Source organism: Rutilus rutilus (genome assembly GCF_951802725.1).
Source record: "Rutilus rutilus genome assembly, chromosome: 10".
NCBI lineage: Eukaryota > Metazoa > Chordata > Actinopteri > Cypriniformes > Leuciscidae > Rutilus > Rutilus rutilus.
The window spans coordinates 8,862,560-8,882,868 of NC_140215.1; the positions used below are offsets into that span (position 1 = coordinate 8,862,560).

Sequence of the window (20,309 nt, forward strand, 5' to 3'; positions counted from 1 at the left end):
AAGAAAATGAATTGTTGCAAATGAAATTTGACTATATATATATATATATGTCAAATTTCATTTGATATTATTATTATATTTAAAATACTACATGTATAATCTATATAGTTTATGTATTTTATATTTCTGTATTAATAATTATATTATTAATTGTTTGTATTTTACAAAACAATGTAAAATATTATACTATTTTGTATTATTATTATTATTATTATTATTATTATTATTATTATGTGATATATGTTGATGTATGGCCGAACATATAATAATGATCATGACTTAAATCCGACTAGTACAACCTAAATGAGGCATGTGCAATTTTTATGATCTTCATTATTACATTTTCCTCAGGGGATAACAATGTCACTTGACTCAATAATATTATTAATAAAATATATAGATATATAATATAATATAATATAATATAAAAAATATATACAGTAATATAAAATATGATAAATACAATAACGTATTGTGTGTGCATTATTGTATTTATCATAATATTCTATATTATTTATTATATTATTCAATCTAAAATGTAACTTTTATTATTTAATGTGATGTATGTACACCCGCTTCATCTGAAATCTGCGTGCACAGATTCCGTGTGGGACTGGTCATCAGTTAATAATGATCACGACTTACTGACTACTGACACCTAAATGAGGCTTGTGCAGTTTCTGTGATAAGACGCACCTGTTTTGACATTTTCCCAGCTTTGTGAATACAAGGGCTCGCTTTGTTTTTGTTGACTTTGAAATCTTTTTATAAAATCACCATATTGAACAGTGTCAGTCTCACACTTTCCCTGGAGGCCCCTAAAAAACTAATCTGTTCTCCGTGTTGCTCAACACAGCAGCAAACCTTTGGACCCATGGATTACGAGAGCCTTCAGAAAGAGCTGGCTCTCAAAGACACTGTGTGGACAAAAGTCTCGCCCACTGAGTGCAATGAAGACAGTTCCACTACTGTAGTCTACAGGATGGAGAATGTCAGAGATGGCAACTAAAACTGATCTGAATAACCTCAACGAGCTTTTTGACAATATATATTTATGTAAATTAACAGTTATTTATTTTCAATGAATCTCATTCTGGACACGTGTGTGGTTTGTCACCAGAGTCACTGTATCTTTCTCAGTGAATATGAATGACTGTGGTTGAGGATATGGACTTGTGTGCCTTGGCTTCTGTTTTATCTGTCTGAGCAAATGCTTAAAGCAATGCTGCTTGGTGGACGTTAGGTGCAGTGTGATTTATAGGCTCTGTATTCTCTCAAAGACCAGCAGTTGTTTTGTTTTTTTTGGTGGAAGTTTAGGATTGGCTGCTGAACGGATCTGTTTTTCATTACAATTGCATGTTGTGGTCATGCATAATTGACGCCTCTTACCACACATGGAGTCTTTCAGTGTGGCCTTTAACTTGATGGTGTCACGACCACATGAATGTTCTCTGAAACTTTTTGCAGGAAGTACTGTATAGGTGGCCGGAAAGGATGGCCTTCAGTCAGAATTACAGCAATAGCTCACCCAAAAAGGAAATTTTAGTCATTATATGCTTACCCTCATGTTGTTTTGACCCCATATGTAGTTGTTGTTGTTTTTCTGTGGAACACAAAAGTACATTTTAGTTTAAATCAAACTAAGTTTCGATTAGAGCCTGAATTGGTTTTATTTTTGGAAATATGGTGCCCTTATCAGCAAGTTTTTAAGTATTATATATATATTTTTTTGGTTTTATATGTGTGTTGCTAAAACAAAAGTAAAACATTAGTGCGTCCAAAAAAATTAAAATTCTGTCATTATTTACTCGCCCTCGTGTAATTTTGACCCTGTATGTTGACTTGCAGTGGAACACAAAGGTACATTTTTGAGGAATTTTAAATTTATGCAGCTTTTTTCCCACTCTTCATCCAAAATACCCATAAAAAAGGCTTCTGAAGCTATATAATAGCTTTTTCTGAGGGAAAAGAAAAAGAATGACTTGTTTACTGAAAATCTTTTGAAAATGGCAAATTTTCTGTCTGTTCTTCACACAAAACTATTATATGACTTTAAACACTTGGGGCCCTATTATACACTACAAGCGTGACGCAAGTGTGTTTTGCTAGTTTCAGCCCGACGCAGTTATCATTTCACTGTGCTTTAGACCATGCGCTTAGATCGTTAAAATAGGACCCTTGGACTAGTCAACTATAATGCTCTGCCATGACGCTTTAAGCTTGACTATCGACAAGTCGCTGATCATGACCTATAGAGGGTGCAACAGGATGAGAAATCTTTGACGTCCACTTTTACGTTCCTATTCCATCAGTTAAAACGACAAATAGATGCCTACTCCGAGAGCGCTCCACAAGATGTTTGAATAACTGCCTGTTCTTCATACAAAACTATTATATAACTTGGAATATAGCGCACAAGTCATATGGACCCCTTTTTATGGTTGTTTTTTGGTACTCTTTGGAGATTTTATTGAAAAGGTTCAATTGAAAAGAGCTGCATGAAGGTTCAAAAATGTTCCTTACATGAAGGTGAAGTAGCATTTAACTTTTTGGCTGAACTGTTCCTTAATTGCTTCTCCCTTACTGATTTCTAGATTAGTCGCATGCGTTTCTACCGAATTGCTTGTCTTGATGTTTCCATGACCTGAACGCTATTGTAATGTGCAGTTCTTGCATCATATAGCCCCAATAGTACTGCTCAGCCTTATTTAAGGTGAAATCAATAATGTTACACTCCTTCCACTGTTCCGTCTGCTCTGTCTATTATCATATATTATTGCTAAAAACATTTATGCACCTTGATAATTCAGAATGTCGGTTTATATCATACTAAGCTTCAATTAGCTTCAGTAGTTGTTTTATTATGGGGAAGATGCTGCCTTTATTAGGTTTTTAAGTATTATATATATATTTGTTTTTATGTGTTGCGAGATCTTTTAATTTGTTTTAGTTAATTATATATATATATATATATATATATATATATATATATATATATATATATATACACACATATATGTTGTAATCAAAATTATTCAACCCCCATTGCAAATCAGGTTATTTTGGTAAAATTTACAGACTTTTTCAGCTGTTCAACAAATCAAACAAAAGTAATAGAAATAGCTCAACACAACAAATGTTTAAGTCGATTCCCCAAATTCAACTGAAAATACAACTTTTAATGACTTCTGCAGTCTCAAAATTATTCATAGCAAGCATCTTGAGTACTTTAGTACCCTTTTGCTGTTATGACCTGCTACAAATGAGATGTATAACCAGACACCGGCTTCTGGCCGCGTTTCTGAGGAATCTGAGCCCATTCTTCATGAGGATTGCATTCGTTAAAAGTTGCATTTTCAGTTGAATTTGAGGAAACCACTTGAAACATTTGTTGTGTTGAGCTATTTCTATTACTTTTGTTTGATTTGTTGAACAGCTGAAAAAGTCTGTAAATTTTACCAAAATAACCTGATTAGTATTTCAATGACTTTTGTTTTATTTATTAATTGCAAACAACTAAAAGTCTGTACATTTTGCAGAATACGATTTGCAATGGGGGTTGAATAATTTTGATTACAACTGTAAATATATTTGCAGTGTATACATATTAATGTTTACATTATAAATTAATTTTATTTTTGTATAATTTACTATATGCTTTCACAAGCTTGTGTACAGTATATCTGCAGAAACTATTGTGGGCTTTGTTGCTTAGTTTCACTATTTTTGTGTGTGTGTTTTTGTATTATTATTTTCATGTCATGGTCTTATGCTGCTTCAGTCATATGCTTTTAAGGAGAAGTGTTCTCATGGTCTTACTGACTGCTTAAACAGTCAATGAGTTTATCGCTTGAGGAAGCGGCTCGCTCTGATTCTAACAGAACGGCTGTCAAAATTCCTCATCACTATATATATGATTTCTGATTTCACTCATAATGTCATAACAGTTCTGTTTATTTTCTCTTGTTTTCTCATTGTGCATCTATGTCATTTGTTCTGTTTTTCTTTTTTGTATCATTAATAAATGTATTTAATCTCATCACATTGTTACCTGAAATCAATTGCTTTTGCTTTTTTGTTTCTGTTTTGTGTTTTAGAAATGATGAAGGGACACTATTATATTATTTTGTTTTCTAAAGTGTCAAAAAAGTGCCTTGTTTGCTAGAGTGCCATAGTTTTACTTAAAGGTATAATATGCAAGAATTTTGTATCAAAATATCCAAAAACCACTTGCACAGTGTTATATATTTCTTTCAGTTGTGTACTTCCATTATTCTAAATGTTTCCAAGAATTTGTAAATTCAGAGAACTTCACAATTTTAAAAAGCGGCCGTCCCTGTTCACTTGTCGCCCGTCAATGACGTAATCTCCGCGTTATCCCTGGTTTCCGCTTGTACTGCCATAGCCATGGCGTAACCATGGCGACAGACGTGGACAACTGCGTAGTGTGTAACGTCTAGCGGTGTTCTTGTTTCGTTCAAACATTATGGACCATGGCGAACTAAACATTTTAGGAGAACTAAAATGAGGATCAATATCGGAGTGACGTTTTCGAGATGCCGAGAGCTCCACGTCTGCGACTAACTTGGACTTGACAGAGCTTCGCGAGTCACGACTTGACAGGGACGCCGCTCTTGCATGTACTTTATTAGACAGGTGAGCAAATGTACATAAAACAAATCAATGTTATATAGCTCAACATGATGAAATGTTAGAATATGATCAGTATGTTATTCTAATGTTGATCTAGCTTACTGCTAGTCTCATATAGCAAACGAATTAACACAAAGAATAACGTTATAACTTTCAACACACTCAAATGCTGTTTAGTATGATAGTGTAACGTTGGACCAAGTGAAACAGCGGTGCGTTACCTCACAAGTTTAATTCGTCAAATAAACTGACCAGTGTGCGCAGTAATTCAGCACTTGCGGGTAGTTCGGTAGAATGAAATGTCCGTATTCCTTTATATCCGCGGGACTCGCGTGTGGAGCTGATATCTGTCTCTTATTAGCGATCGCGCCCTGCTTCATACCACAGTCATGTTAAAAACATCATTGTTTTCACTCATCCATAAACATGATTAGATCCATCAGCATGACAGCAAGTCCCATCATTCCGCTTATCACTGCATCATCAATCTACGCCTTTGTTATTGTAAGAGGTTAGCGACCCCTAGCAGCTTCAACATTCCTCATCACAAAAACATAACGGAAAATATCTCTATGAAAGGATTCCCATGTTCATGAAAAATCTGGAAGTTGCAAGGAATTTTCAAATCGTGAATTATTATTATTATTTTTTTTATTTTTTTCAGGCCTGAAAAATCATGGTGAATAAAATCGTAATAAATTCTTTCACATTTATTATAAAGTATAATTAAAATTGTGTATTATATATAATTGAGTATAATTCTAACATTTATTTTTTTATTAAATATAATTATGAAAAATTTCTTTTGAATTATATTTATACAAAATATTTTCTTATCTAAAAGATGATCTTTTTGCAAACATTTTTTAAATCTTTATTCAGTAATGGTGGCACGACTGGAAAGGGCATGTAAATTCATCACTCAGAAGGTGGGAACTGTTTTTTCTTTTCTTTTTTAAGAGCTGCTGTCCAGTGCTTCTCTGCTGCCTTCTGTTGTGCTTTAGTGTTGAATTCATGTTTAGTCTGTCTTTGAAATGTATTGTTTATCAGTTCTCAGCACATCCTGTTCTCATTGGCATGAGGTGATGAGAGAACCTTCCATTGATCCAGGAAGAGAAATGAAGCTGTGCAGGAACAGCAAGCACATGAAGCACCCCTGTGTAAACCTGAGGTTCTTGTGCTGAATAGTTAGTGATGCTTCCCACATTTTGGACTTCCTTGTTGTCAACTTTCTCTCCGTGACTATTTATTACATTGATTACATTCTATTTATTTACATTTGTTATTAACTTTCCCTTGTGATCCATACTTCATTAGAAATGCAGCTAAATATATTTAATTCATCTTTTGTTTGTTGATGTACAGTTAACATTCCAAATGCCTGATTTTGAGACAAGTATTAAGATCTGAAGATCATCATCATTTTACCCCTCATATGTAGTAGTTTATGCTTTGGAATGAAACTGTATGTTCATTTTTTATTTATCCAGCTCTAATGTGATTCTAAACACTGACTCATGTTACATGTTCATTCATACAGCAGGGGTTGTGGGTCACATGCTGATGGCACACTGCAACTTGATACACTGACATCTATCTAGCTTGCTTTCTAATTTACTAGCTTCCTAGCAAGGGCCTGCAAAGATGTTATATAACATTGAAAATGACCTTAAAGCAGTTTTAAACACTAAACGCAAGTTTGTCTTGCTCTAGTTGACTTCTGACTGGAATTAGCATGCACATTTCTGGAGAATGAGAATTACACGTTATAGCAAACAGGAATAGTGCCCTTTTTTCAATTTAAGACATTACGCTTACTTGAATGTAATTACATTGATAGAGATTATAATTAAACACACACGCATTGGGACTGACATTTCTCGGATGATATTTTGGGCCAAAGACACTGACACCTTCTCCCACTTTTTGAATTCACTCTATGTCTGTGGAAAGGAAAGCGAGAATACTGAATATTTTAAGATAATAAGTATAATGTATAATTAAAATAAATATAATTTAACTTTATTTATTCCTTCAAATGGTTCAATTAAGTCATAATTATTTTGTTACTCCTCCTTTAGTGTTTTTTTATTTTTATTTCATACATCGTAGGCCTATTTCATTTTTATTTGATGTTTATCGTCGATAATAAGTAAAAAAATCACACAAATCAAAGTTTTAAAAGGCCCGTTCACACCAAGGACGATAGCTATAAAGATAACGATAATATATAGTTCTAAAAATCGTTCTCAATATTAAAGAATAGTAGACTTCAAATTCCCAGCTACAATGATAACGGCACAGAGAAAAGTTGGAATTAGTTTAAGAATGATTTTAGCCAGCTGATGAAAGATAAAAACATTGACAGCCAATCAGAATCCATCCTGCTGTAACGAGCTCGAGCATTTAAAGCGTCAGACAAGCACGAGCGTAGAATAAACAGAAAGATATCGCCCGCTGGTGTGTATCTTTATAGTTATCGTTCTTTGTTTGAACGGGCCTTAACGATAAAGATGCAGTTCTAAAAAAAAGTCTAAATATAAAAGAATTGCAGAGTCCACACCGTAACTATAAAGGCACAGAGAAACGATATCGTTGTAATCACTTTCCACAAGGTTTCTTACTAGCTTATGGGCGGTAAAAACATTGACAGCCAATCAGAATCCATCCTGCTTTAAAGAGCTCGAGCATTTAAAGTGACAGACGACAAACCTGCAGCACGAGCTTAGAATAAACAGAGCGTTATCGTTCTTTGGTGTGGACGCTATAGTTATTGTTATCTTGTCGTTATTGGTGATAACGAGCGTTTAGACTAGCTATGTCCCAAAATTTGGTAACAGGGTTATTAACATTTTCTCCAGGAACATGAAAGTTTGAGTAGCCTATCTGAATGTATTATCATTAAGCATTAATGTTTGTCATCTCTCTTTTTTGTTTTTAATGTACAGTTTTGTTTAGGGTTAAATTCAAATGTTTATGTTTGTAGATATGTATTCAAACATCTGATGGTTATTCTTATTTATTATTTTGGTTGGTTTATGATTACGTTTTTGAACAAAACTTTAATAAGAAAGGCAGAAAAAAATGTACAAAGGAGAATTGCAGCAAGATTGGCACTTTTTTTTTTGTAAGTCGATCTTGTTTCTGTCTTGGTATTTGAGATTTGCTGACTAACATGAAGGGTTGCTGATGCCCCCTAGCGGTGCTTTTCTGTCTCACAAGCTTTAAAACACAAGTTTGCATGTAAAGTGCATGAAGGTTTTCTTCTTCTTTTTGCATGGCTTGCTTGTTTGTTTTATTTTTATATAATCAGATGCTGCTTAAAACCAAATTTATCCTGCTAGAAAATCAAATCAAGTCATGTTTTGATTGAGGCAAGTGTCTTAATATTAAATATTAATCAGCTCGACAGTTTTCAACATTGATAATAAATAAGAAATGTTTCTTGAGCAGCAAATCAGCAAATTAGAATGATTTCTGAAGGATCATATGACACTGAAGACTGGCTGCTGAATAATTCTAGAAATGTCCATAACTTTTATCATGTAAAAATCACAGTAATTGCAAACGATTGTTTTAATTGTTTAGAAGTTGCCTAATTAAAAGGTAATATAAAATGAGTCAATATGCATATTATTATATGCAAGGCTTAAAATGCAACACTCAATTTGTTCCTCTCCTGTCTTTCCACCCGAAAAATGTGTTTCAATGCACTTAATTGAAGTTGCATTTTTAATTGGATGTTTCCTCTCATTTCTGTCCACTAGAGCTAAAGGAGACGCTCTGGAGGCGTCCATTTCTGCCCACCATCTGTCCATAATAACTTATTTCTATTCCACAAAGGCTCTTTTGTATCATTCCAGGTGAAATCTGTCATCAACCTCCTCTTTGCTGCCTACACAGGAGATGTGTCTGCTCTGAGAAGGTACGGAGTTCATTATTGCCTAAAAGTCTTAACAGTGTTTTCTATTCTACTTCTGTAACATTTCCCTTATGGTGACTCCAGGTTTGCACTGTCCTCCATGGACATGGAGCAGCGGGACTATGACTCCAGGACAGCGCTTCACGTAGCAGCCGCTGAGGGTACACAACTGCACATGCCGTCACTTTATTTTGGGGTCAAGAACCATTGGTATCTGTTAGTTTGGTTTAGATTATATCTGTTGGTATCTGATTGTCTAATGTAAATATAAGTCTTCAGATATTATATCAGTGGGGAGTTATCCAGATGACATTTCACTCTTCTGCCTTCTAAACTCCAGTCTGTGTGTGTAAAAAATGTTTCTCTCTCTCTCTCTCTCTCTCTCTCTCTCTCTCTCTCTCTCTCTCTCTCTCTCTCTCTCTCTCTCTCTCTCTCTCTCTCTCTCTCTCTCTCTCTCTCCTTTCTTTTGATTTTAGGACATGTTGAAGTTGTGCGTTTTCTGCTAGAGGCCTGCAAGGTGAATCCTGGTCCCAAGGACAGGTGAGAAAAAACACTCTCCAACGTTCAGTGATACATTCAGCCTGGTTCAATTACTTTGGCCATAATATCATAAATCCAAAAAAGGGAGAAAGAAAAATATAGTTAAAAAAATATGTTTATAAATTAAAGTTATTTATATAATTTTTATGTATATACATTCATTTATATAATAATAATTATTTTGAATAAATAAATATATTTTACATTTCTCATAGGAACATACATCTCCAATGTTGTAAAAATGAATACATATTAAAGGGATAGTGACCAAAAATTAGGTCATGGGCTAATATTCATTTTTGGGTGAATTAACCATTTAAGTGTTGTAATTCAAAACTGCAAAGTAAAATAATTATATAATTAAATGAAAAAAAATGACAGAGCAAAAATAGATCAAATATTTCTGAGTTAATAATGATATATTATTATACAGTAATCAAATGACTGGAAGGGTCATGAAAACAAAATAACTTCTATTTCCTCCAGGTGGGGCAACACACCGATTGATGAGGCGACACATTTCGGGCATCACGAGGTGCTCACGCTTCTACAGGAGTACACCAGTAAGTACAGCCCAGCGGTCAATCCTGTGGCAGATAAAGAGACCACCGAAAAAAACCTGGATGGGATGCTGGAGACGTAACCATTCCCACCACTAGAGGACACTCTTCTGGAGCAGAGTGAAGGACTGGCTCTTTACAATAGCATTGTGCTGTTTTTGTCAAAACTTTGTGTACATTATTGTTTTGTTTTTTCATTTGTCATTGTCTCTAGTAGTTTTTGTATGCTTTTGTGAGACATTTTTGGCTTGTTCTCAACTTCCTCATCGCAAATCAGGGTGTGAGTAGTGATGATGTCCGTATTCAGTGGTGTGAAACGCTCTCATTAGGCGCTGTAATTCTATCGTCTTTCGTGCAAGTGAAGAGGTGATTGAGGTGTGGATGTGAATGATTAAACAAATGCCGTTGTTTCTCTGAGGGCAAACGGTTAAACATAATTATAAAGTATAGATTTGATACCAAACAATCCTGTTTAGTAAAGCCGTTCAAACACGTTGCGTTCTTGAGATCTGGCACGGTTCCACAAAAACACTCACGACTTTATATAAAAGCTTTTGAACAACATATAGCCTCTTCCAAAGTCAGCATGAAAACGGTAGTTGCGAGTCTTTTCTTCCCTGTTGTGACGTATACCGCGATCTCATGTGACAGGTTGATTATTTTTGTGATACTGACCAGCGATAACGACATTATCCTGCTGATTACATGTCTACTCACCACAGCTGTGACCAATCAGAATGAAGTATTCCACCGGGCTGTGTAGTAATACAAAATATTGCAGGAGGAATGTAAAAATGTGTCCTGAGTAAAAAAAAAAAGGGATTTATTTTCATAATATAAAAAAGTTTGCATGCACTCCTAGTAGAGAATTAAACTGTAGATAACACTTTTTTTTTTTACGTGTATATCACTTTTATTTCATTATAGCACATTATTTAAACATTTTAACCACTGCCAAATTCATGTTATTTATGTTAGTCTATATCTATTCTTCAATGTACGCACAATCATATTTTAATATTAGCATGCAGGTCCCCCAAAATGCCTGGATTTTGAGAAAGTACACAATGTTGCAATCCCAAAAATAAAACTACATTATTTACTGAGACATTTTACATACAGGAAGCTGTATGAAGTTAAAAAAAAAAAAAAAATCCCATTATAAATAATATTTATGCCTACATCCACACCAGCTTGTTGTATACTATAAAAACTCTTTTATAACTACTCATTTATGTATAAATAAAAGACACCATGCATTTGTGCAAACATCTGCATCTGCACTAGAATTGATGAAGTGTTAAATTACTGTAAGTGTAGTTTCTAAACATTTGTTTTAGCAGAGGAAATATGATGTCAGACCTGTTCACTCGGACCAAACACTTGTCAAAAACTATTTTAAAGACACTTTAACTCTGTTCAGTATTCACTAGATACAATCGGATAGAAGCAAATATTTTTTTCTGATTTATATTACACTGTATCTGGCTGACTAAAGTTGGTGTGTGTACATGTACAATTAAAGCAATGGTATGTAAAGATTTAGCTTTGATGTGCAATAATTAATAAAATCTGTTAGTAATTAAAAGGTTGTGATTTTTCTCATACAAATCACCTCACTAAAGCAGAATTTCAGTGTTTTATGTGGTTTTGTCTACTGTATTTATAATGTGTATCTAAAGTAATTGCACAACAACCTCAACAATCAGTTGTCATGTTCAGAGCTGAAACAGGATGAGTTATGCTCTGAAATGAATAACCATGAGATGTTTGTCGAACACAATAACAAAATTACTTTGTTTCCTACATTTATGCATTGGATCCAAAACAACTTCAAGGTATACATTTGATAAGTTCTCTGAGAATCAAACCCATGAGCTTGGCATTGCTAACTTAATGCTCTACCAGTTCAAAGCATAAATCCTTTAGGTCAGATGAGTCCGGCAGAGCACACGATGTCCAGACGTGCTGTAGTACTGTCCTATATTTTCATTCATCCCTCATAGAGCTAAAAGAGAACAGAATTTTGTTTTAGTCCAAAATTGTGTGTAAATTACCAGGACAAAAAACACTCATACAAGAGTCTCAAAACAGATGCAGAATTGGAGGGTGAACTGAAATTGTAATGCACTGCCCGGCCAAAAAATAAAAGTCACTGTTTGGAGACCTTATAAAGTTGTGGACTCTTGCATTGTCAATACAAGATCTTGACCAAAAACTGATGCACCTCTTAAAGGGGTGGTTGATTATGATTTCACTTTTCTAACTTTAGTTAGTGTGTAATGTTGCTGTTTGAGCATAAACAATGTTCAAAAGCAAAGGGAGATATTTGCTTTTAAAGAAATCGTTTTTTAAGGACTACAACAAACGGCTGGAAGGGACTACATGACATTCCTCCCGGGTTAGTGACATCACCAACCCTAAAATTTACATAAACCCCGCCCTCTGGAACACGCAGTCCATGTTGAGAAGAGGAAGAGTTCTTGTATTAGAGCACATTTGTGAGTCTGCTCAAGCTGTCGCGTAAAATGTTACATTTTTGGTAAAGATCTTGTATTGAAAATGCACGAGTCGAGCACTTTATGAGGTCTCTAAATGTCTATGACAATGTTAGAGTCCAGCACTCTGTAAAGTCTACTCCTGTACATCCAAAAGCCTTTCAATTTAAGGTCTGGACTCAGAGGTGCCAATTCATGTGTGAAAATAATTCTTCATGCTCCCTCTCAACCATTCTTTCACGATTTGAGCCTGATGAATCTTGGCTTTGTCATCCTGGAATATGTCCATGATGTGTCTTCCTACATGGTTGTCTAAGAAATGAAAAGCTACACACTCCATCAGTTTGGGTTAGAAGAACTGTTGCCAAATATATAACATGCTAGAAACATAACAATCACTGTGATAATGATCCAATCATAGACTCTTAAGTATTTGCCTATCTAGCAACTTTTTTTTGCTCTTCATTATACAATATTGTATTTTCCACTTTATTATGAGGCGATTTATTTTGGGATTTGTGCTGTTTCCTTTGCATGCCAAATATGGCACATTACAAAAGTATGAAGTGCATACAGTAAGCCTACTGTATATGTAAATGTAAAGTCTCTACCATCAGATGCGCTGGTATAGTAGCGACCAAAGGCGACGTCTCTTGGGATGTCTGGGTAAAGGTAGACGAGGGGATTCACTGGAACCTTCTCTCCAGCGGTGACGGTATAGTCACGGATGAAGTTCGGTAAAGGGACTCTGTTCATATCTACCCTAGTGTACGGCTTTGCTGAATGGACCACAGGTTCACCTGTGCTGACAAGAGACATTTCAAACACCAAGATCTTTATCAGAACAACATTCCAGTTCAAACCAGCACACACCGTCCTGTGAATGCTCCACCCACGTGATGGTGATTCCTCCTTCTCGACAGCTTTCACTGAAGCGCAGGAGGAACGTGCCCGGGAGTTTGTCTATCAACAAAGCCTTCTCTCTCTCTTTACTCAGAAAACCCATAATATACCTGTACATAAAGAAAGTGGACAATTTTTGCTTTGTATAAAAGTGTCCATCTGACTCATGCACTAGCCACCTTATTTTACAATGCAGAAGTAAAGTATTTTCTGTGACTTTCGAGTCATCACCCACTATAGGTAAATAACCATAAGGATAACAAAGTGCCATAAACGGTAAAACTATTTGCACTACAAACCAGTGTGTTTATAATTATGACAATACAATAAAATAATATGAACAGCCTGATTATTAAGGTCCCTCTCAAATCTCAAAACTCATTGAACATTTGCCGCCTCAACGTCCATAGAGCCAGTTTTGATGTCAAATGTTTTGGACTTCTTACCCATCATTCCAGATGCTGAGTACATATAATTTAGTAAGTTGCAGATGCTCATATATCCAGTGCAAGAGTGAACCACCACTCTCAACAGACGTCTGGAGATGAAAACAAATAAGTTATTCTATGGTATATATTGCATGCATGTGTATGGTATACCTCGTCATTTAGCAAGTTATTTTTTACACCACAAAAATTCTCACACATACACATGCATATATTTTGTATATATATATACATATATACACTCACCTAAAGGATTATTAGGAACACCTGTTCAATTTCTCATTAATGCAATTATCTAATCAACCAATCACATGGCAGTTGTTTCAATGCATTTAGGGGTGTGGTCCTGGCCAAGACAATCTCCTGAACTCCAAACTGAATGTCAGAATGGGAAAGAAAGGTGATTTAAGCAATTTTGAGCGTGGCATGGTTGTTGGTGCCAGACGGGCCGGTCTGAGTATTTCACAATCTGCTCAGTTACTGGGATTTTCACGCACAACCATTTCTAGGGTTTACAAAGAATGGTGTGAAAAGGGAAAAACATCCAGTATGCGGCAGTCCTGTGGGCGAAAATGCCTTGTTGATGCTAGAGGTCAGAGGAGAATGGGCCGACTGATTCAAGCTGATAGAAGAGCAACTTTGACTGAAATAACCACTCGTTACAACCGAGGTATGCAGGAAAGCATTTGTGAAGCCACAACACGCACAACCTTGAGGCGGATGGGCTACAACAGCAGAAGACCCCACCGGGTACCACTCATCTCCACTACAAATAGGAAAAAGAGGCTACAATTTGCACGAGCTCACCAAAATTGGACAGTTGAAGACTGGAAAAATGTTGCCTGGTCTGATGAGTCTCGATTTCTGTTGAGACATTCAGATGGTAGAGTCAGAATTTGGTGTAAACAGAATGAGAACATGGATCCATCATGCCTTGTTACCACTGTGCAGGCTGGTGGTGGTGGTGTAATGGTGTGGGGGATGTTTTCTTGGCACACTTTAGGCCCCTTAGTGCCAATTGTTGTGCATCGTTTAAATGCCACGGCCTACCTGAGCATTGTTTCTGACCATGTCCATCCCTTTATGACCACCATGTACCCATCCTCTGATGGCTACTTCCAGCAGGATAATGCACCATGTCACAAAGCTCAAATCATTTCAAATTGGTTTCTTGAACATGACAATGAGTTCACTGTACTAAAATGGCCCCCACAGTCACCGATCTCAACCCAATAGAGCATCTTTGGGATGTGGTGGAACGGGAGCTTCGTGCCCTGGATGTGCATCCCACAAATCTCCATCAACTGCAAGATGCTATCCTATCAATATGGGCCAACATTTCTAAAGAATGCTTTCAGCACCTTGTTGAATCAATGCCACGTAGAATTAAGGCAGTTCTGAAGGTGAAAGGGGGTCAAACACAGTATTAGTATGGTGTTCCTAATAATCCTTTAGGTGAGTGTATATATTAAAAATACAATTATTTAGGATATTTCATCTCTGTTCTTTACAGTATCATGTTCTCACTCAGTTTTGTTTTATCAGTAAATCAAGTGCAGAGAAACAAAAGCAAGGTTGGTTAAAGAAAACGAAAGCAACTTTCATGTCTTTGCTTCGATCATTTGTTTAAAAATTACATGGAAAAATGTTTTCCAGTGGACGAGTCCCTCTGGGTCATCTTGGGTTTCATGACCTGAAAAAAACAGATGTGACATCTAAAGCAACATGCATTTAACTATGAGCATTTACTACAAACAAAAAGTACAATAATTCTGTCTTTACGTTCCTTCGAAATTATCGCAAATATGACTTCATACATGTGACTTCAGAGTAGGAAACTTGTAATTATGACTGGGAAGCTCATTTTGATAACCAGGTTTGAAGGAGCCAACATGACGGGGAAGAATTTATGGTTTTCATGATTCTGACAACAAAGCATTTGAACCCAAGATACACGTAATTAGGACTTCAGAAGTGCGAAGTAGGATATTTCCGATAGGTGACATTAAAAACTCACCAAGAAGTTTGTCGGCCAGCGTTCTCAGCTGCTCAGAGTTCAGCGCCCGTTTAGTGACAGAAGAAAACTGCCAGCTTATGACCTTCGAAAGCTGCTCCCATTTCACTGGTGGCGGATTCAAGAAGAACGTCAGATTCTGAGAGAGAGAGCGAGAGATGGACGGCGAGAGTCAGAACGGAAGCATCAGTAGAGGACAAAAACACTGATGATGGGAAACGGCCGTACCTGGGGTTCACTGCAGAGCATGTTGTACCATAAGATGGAGCCCCAGGCACTAGACACAGCCCCAGGCACTATGGTGTTGATCATACCAGCGCTGAGCAACACCACAGGAAGACATGTGACCTGTGTGGCAGTTACAAGAGTTTCATGTTGTACCTTTGACAGTAGAAACTCTGCTTGTAGAAAGCAAATCATGTTACCGATAAATCAATGCATAGATCAGGCAGAATGAGCTGCGTGTCAAAGCTGATTAAGTGCAGCTCCTCATATATGGTGAGAGAGAGAGACCGCTGGAAAAAAACAAACAAATAAGTTACGTTAAAAGCAATATTCACTTATATTTCTTTTATCCTACCTTATTTGTTCGGTTGCTAGGTCTTTTCTCCTTTAAGATCTGTGTTAAAAACGAGAAAAAATAATTATATACGATCATGTATTTATTATCTTTTGTAATATCTTTAGTAGATAAGTGTTTATCATCATACCACATGAGGGAACTCAGCTGCAAGGCATTCACTAGATTCATCCAAGTTCATAACTTTGGTGTGATTAGTTAACAATAAGAAATTTCGAAATCTAGAACATTACAAAGCAGGTATCAGTGAGCACCTGTGACATGCATACACAACTAAAAACATTGCTCTTTATATGAATTTTTAATCATGAGCTACGTATGTGCAGAGAGCTCGTTTGTAATTAGCATTTACTTGTGCTCTTTGGTTTAAAGGAGCCGTATGTAAGATTGTGGCCAAAACTGGTACTGCAATCACTTTCAAATTACTGTAGAGCGGTGTATCCCCTCCCCCTCCCCCTGACTCGGGGTTGCCAGATAGGCTGCAGGATCCAGCAGGAACGTAGGCTGCTACGTAGCTGTGGTAACTAGAGCAGAGCTGGCAACCCCGATGCCGAAACACTACTGACTTCGTGATTGGTAGATAGGTGGAGGGTGAGGCATCAGGCCAAAACACAACATGACAACATCAACATCAGTTGAGGGCTGCAACTTCACTTTTTAAATGACAATATCCTGGCCGGACTACTGTTGTCAGTGATATAAGTATTTGTAATTAACATGATTTCTTAATGTCTAGTGACATATCAGGGCCATTTTATGATTAATTGAAATGCATTTCTTACATACAGCTCCTTTAATGTACAGTAATATACAGTACTTCATACCCTTTCACTGTATCCATCTCGGAAAAACCTCTAAATGAGAAAAATATGCGTAAACATGCAGGTAGATATATAAACAGACAGACAGACAGACAGACAGACAGATAGATAGATAGATAGATAGATAGATAGATAGATAGATAGATAGATAGATAGATAGATAGATAGATAGATAGATAGATAGATAGATAGATAGATAGATAGATAGAAAGAAAGAACAAAATTATAAACGCAAAACTTTTGTTTTTGCCCACATTTTTCATGAGCTGAACTCAAAGATCTAATACTTTTTCTATGTACACAAAACGCCTATTTCTCTCAAATATTGTTCACAAATCTGTCTAAATCTGTGTTAGTGAGCACTTCTCCTTTGCCGAGATAATCCATCCACCTCACAGATTATTGCACCTGTGCCATATAAAACCATAGAAAAAGTCTTAGATCTTTGAGTTCAGCTCATGAAAAATGGGGGCAAAAACAAAAGTGTTGCGTTTATAATTTTTTTCAGTGTAGATAGATAGATGGATAGATAGATATTACTTACTTGTCAATAGATATTTTGACCTTGGGTTGACAGTTCAGTTCAGGAAGTTTGGCTAATAGTCTATAGTGTTATAAAACACATGAAAATTAAGGTCTTTTCAAATGAGTGGCAGTCTGTTGATGTAACAGTAATGCTACAAAGGAACCCACCTGATCTTGACTGTGAACTGAACTCCCATTTTCAACACCAAGGGTCTCTGGGGATAATTTGGCATACATGGCTGTCTGTCTACCACAAGAGAACTGAAAGACACATCATAACAGATTTCATCCTGTCTGGGTGTTTAATCGTTCAAAAAAATATTCAAATCCCCCCGTGAACCTTAAACCCACAAATCCTCGTTTCAATAACCAGCAGTTTGTCTTTCTGCAGCTTGTGCTCTACATATAAAGGGAAGAAGAGTTACGGTGTTGTGTCTCACTTTGATATAAGGTTTTTGAAGAGTGAAAGTGCCTGTTCATCCAGCTGGCTCTTGCCCAGAGTGAGGGGGTCGTTGTTGTAGGTGAACTTCTGCACCAGTTCCTGAACTTTCTTCAGCTGCTGACGGATCTGCTGCAGACACTCTGCCACCACTGTGAACCTGCAGCACAATTACAATTCAGTACTTAACTCACCCAATCATAAACATAAGGCAACATGTTGTTCTGGGCAATTAATAATAAAAATAATAATGCAAGTACATACACATAACTTCAGACTTTTAATAAGTGAAAAGAAAGATTCCTGTGTCTTTTCATTTACAAAGACTTTAGTTCTGGACTACCACTCTAATCTGAACATAGTTATTTTTAAATACTTTTAAAAAGGAAAATTCCCCCATTGTTTCTCGCCCACATGTTGTTCCAAACCCTATCGAATCATTAAATCGATAGGATAATCAGTCAGATTAGTGAATGAAAGCGTTTCCCAAAAAACATTGTGAAAAGTAAGTAGATCATAGAAACCACTGGTGATAATGGTCTCAATGATCTACTTAGGAGTATGATGCTTTTAAGAAACGCAGCCCAGATCAGGAATTGGATCATTGAAAAGAATCAAACAAACAAAGATCTAGTCACTACTTCCCTCATGGATCAGTGTAGATGCGTCTAGATAGATATAGTGAATATAGTGAGATATTTTAGTTAGTTCCTTGCAAAATGTTATCATATTGCTTTAGAAGACTTGTAATATGGGGCAAGAGGCATACAGACTGCTGTTATGATATGTTTTTTGTCATTTTGGAGCTATTTGCCCCAGTCGTCAATCAATTTCAAAATATTGAAAATATTGAAAAACTAACTAAAATATAGTTTAGAGAACTATATCCTCGATAACATATGTGGGACACTTTCTCCGTCACAGTGCTTAAGTTTACAAAAGGCAAGTCTTAGTATTTTTAATGGTATTAACAGAAAAAGCAGCATAATAATGGCTCTCATTTGTTGGCCATTATTTTCTGCCCTGGATGCATTAATTTATGGCATAAACAGCGCCTGCTAGAGGTTCTCACCAGCTCTGCAGCTGGTCCAAACACGTGTTGTGCGGACCACCTATGCAAGCCATCTGCTGTCGCCTCTTCCACTGAGGTAACTCATCTGATATGAGTGTGTGCTGGATCTGCTCTGCTAGAGTCAGTACATTAGCCATTTCCTTTATCACCACCTGCACACACATTGAGTATACAGTGCTATATTAAAGGGATGCATGCTACTGTAAAAAAAAAAAAAAAAAAAAATGAATCAACGTTATGACAACTTGTTTTTACATTGCTTTAACTCAACAAAATAAGTTATGCAATTTTCAACTTTTTTTAAGTTATACAAGATTAATGTAATGTAAGTTGAAATGACTTAAACATCCAAGTTGATTGTACTGAAATATTTAAGGCAGCAGTGTTTACAGTGTACCACTGATTTATATACAGTACATTATAGACATTAACCACATTTCTACAGTTAATTCTATGGGAAGCTGTGTTTACTGACCTACCTCTATTTTTATGTTTAGGACAGTTTCCTCCTGTTGCATCTCTGTTGTTGTCTGACCATTTGTTTCAGCCTCCACTGAAAATATAAAGAATGATAATGTCCATGAAGCTGTCATCTATGAAACACTTCCTCCTATGTAAATGTTTGTGTACAATTTTCTAATTGTCTTTTAATGCCCTATTTACTGGCCTTCTGAAGCTACATACTTGCTTGTTTCCCATAAAACAATACAATTTACCGTGATCATTGTTTTCAAAAAGTAACGACACATAGTATTAACAGTCACTTTTTAAAAGTTTTCTTATTTTTTAAAAAATTATCCAGCTATAATTTTGTCTTGTTGTGTAAATGTAAACATCTGCTATGGGAAAGGTTTTTTATTTGATTTGATTTTTGATCCTCTTATTTTATGACAATTATTAACATTTTGCAGATGCTGCAAGGTGTATGTAAACTTTGGAGTCTGAATATACCATGTACATTATCCATTGCTATGTATTAATTTTATACAGAGCAGAAACACATATTGCTCTCATTTTACCTTGACCCTCCAAAGTATTTTTCTTGAAGTCATACTCATATTGCAGATCTTCCAAAACCTGAATGTCCTGTTCTATTTCCTGAAGAAATAGAACAGAAGGCAGCTACTGTGTTGAATGTTTTAAGATTGTTTCATATAGTTCATGAAAAATATCCAAACAGACGAGTCTGTTGTGTATTTGAATGTTCATGTTTTAAGAATGAGTGAAGGTGAGAGTAAAGTGCCATATTAATTACAGTAAGATGCTTTACCTGCACACTCTTCTTCAGCTTGTTGACTTTATGGTCCAAATCTTTTTGTTGTTCCATCGTCGTACT

General features: G+C 36.0%; 2 protein-coding genes across 5 annotated transcripts in view; one reads left to right on the plus strand and one right to left on the minus strand.

Annotated features, from left to right (window-relative positions):
- The window catches only part of glsb (glutaminase b), a 46,572-nt gene extending 34,900 nt beyond the window's left edge, over positions 1 to 11,672 (plus strand). For 2 of the 4 annotated variants that reach the window (XM_084421008.1, XM_084421009.1), the window contains exons 15-18: positions 8,517 to 8,578; positions 8,660 to 8,736; positions 9,052 to 9,115; positions 9,602 to 11,672. In XM_084421008.1, the coding sequence (XP_084277134.1) occupies positions 8,517 to 8,578; positions 8,660 to 8,736; positions 9,052 to 9,115; positions 9,602 to 9,758 (360 nt within the window). In that variant the 3' untranslated portion in view covers positions 9,759 to 11,672. Of the gene's footprint in view, positions 1 to 856; positions 2,970 to 8,516; positions 8,579 to 8,659; positions 8,737 to 9,051; positions 9,116 to 9,601 lie in introns of those variants that run through there. The other 2 variants (XM_084421010.1, XM_084421011.1) reach the window with 2 other exon arrangements.
- Positions 10,563 to 20,309, minus strand: LOC311298928 (signal transducer and activator of transcription 1-like). Its single transcript, XM_084422249.1, has 16 exons — positions 20,244 to 20,309; positions 19,993 to 20,071; positions 19,453 to 19,526; positions 18,974 to 19,125; positions 17,903 to 18,061; positions 17,631 to 17,723; positions 17,482 to 17,541; positions 16,915 to 16,970; positions 15,962 to 16,095; positions 15,765 to 15,884; positions 15,540 to 15,675; positions 15,160 to 15,215; positions 13,523 to 13,614; positions 13,047 to 13,186; positions 12,785 to 12,973; positions 10,563 to 11,683 (listed from the first exon to the last, which is right to left on the minus strand). Exons 1-16 carry the CDS (start codon positions 20,298 to 20,300, stop codon positions 11,676 to 11,678), a joined length of 1,605 nt encoding a protein of 534 aa, XP_084278375.1. The 5' UTR covers positions 20,301 to 20,309; the 3' UTR covers positions 10,563 to 11,675.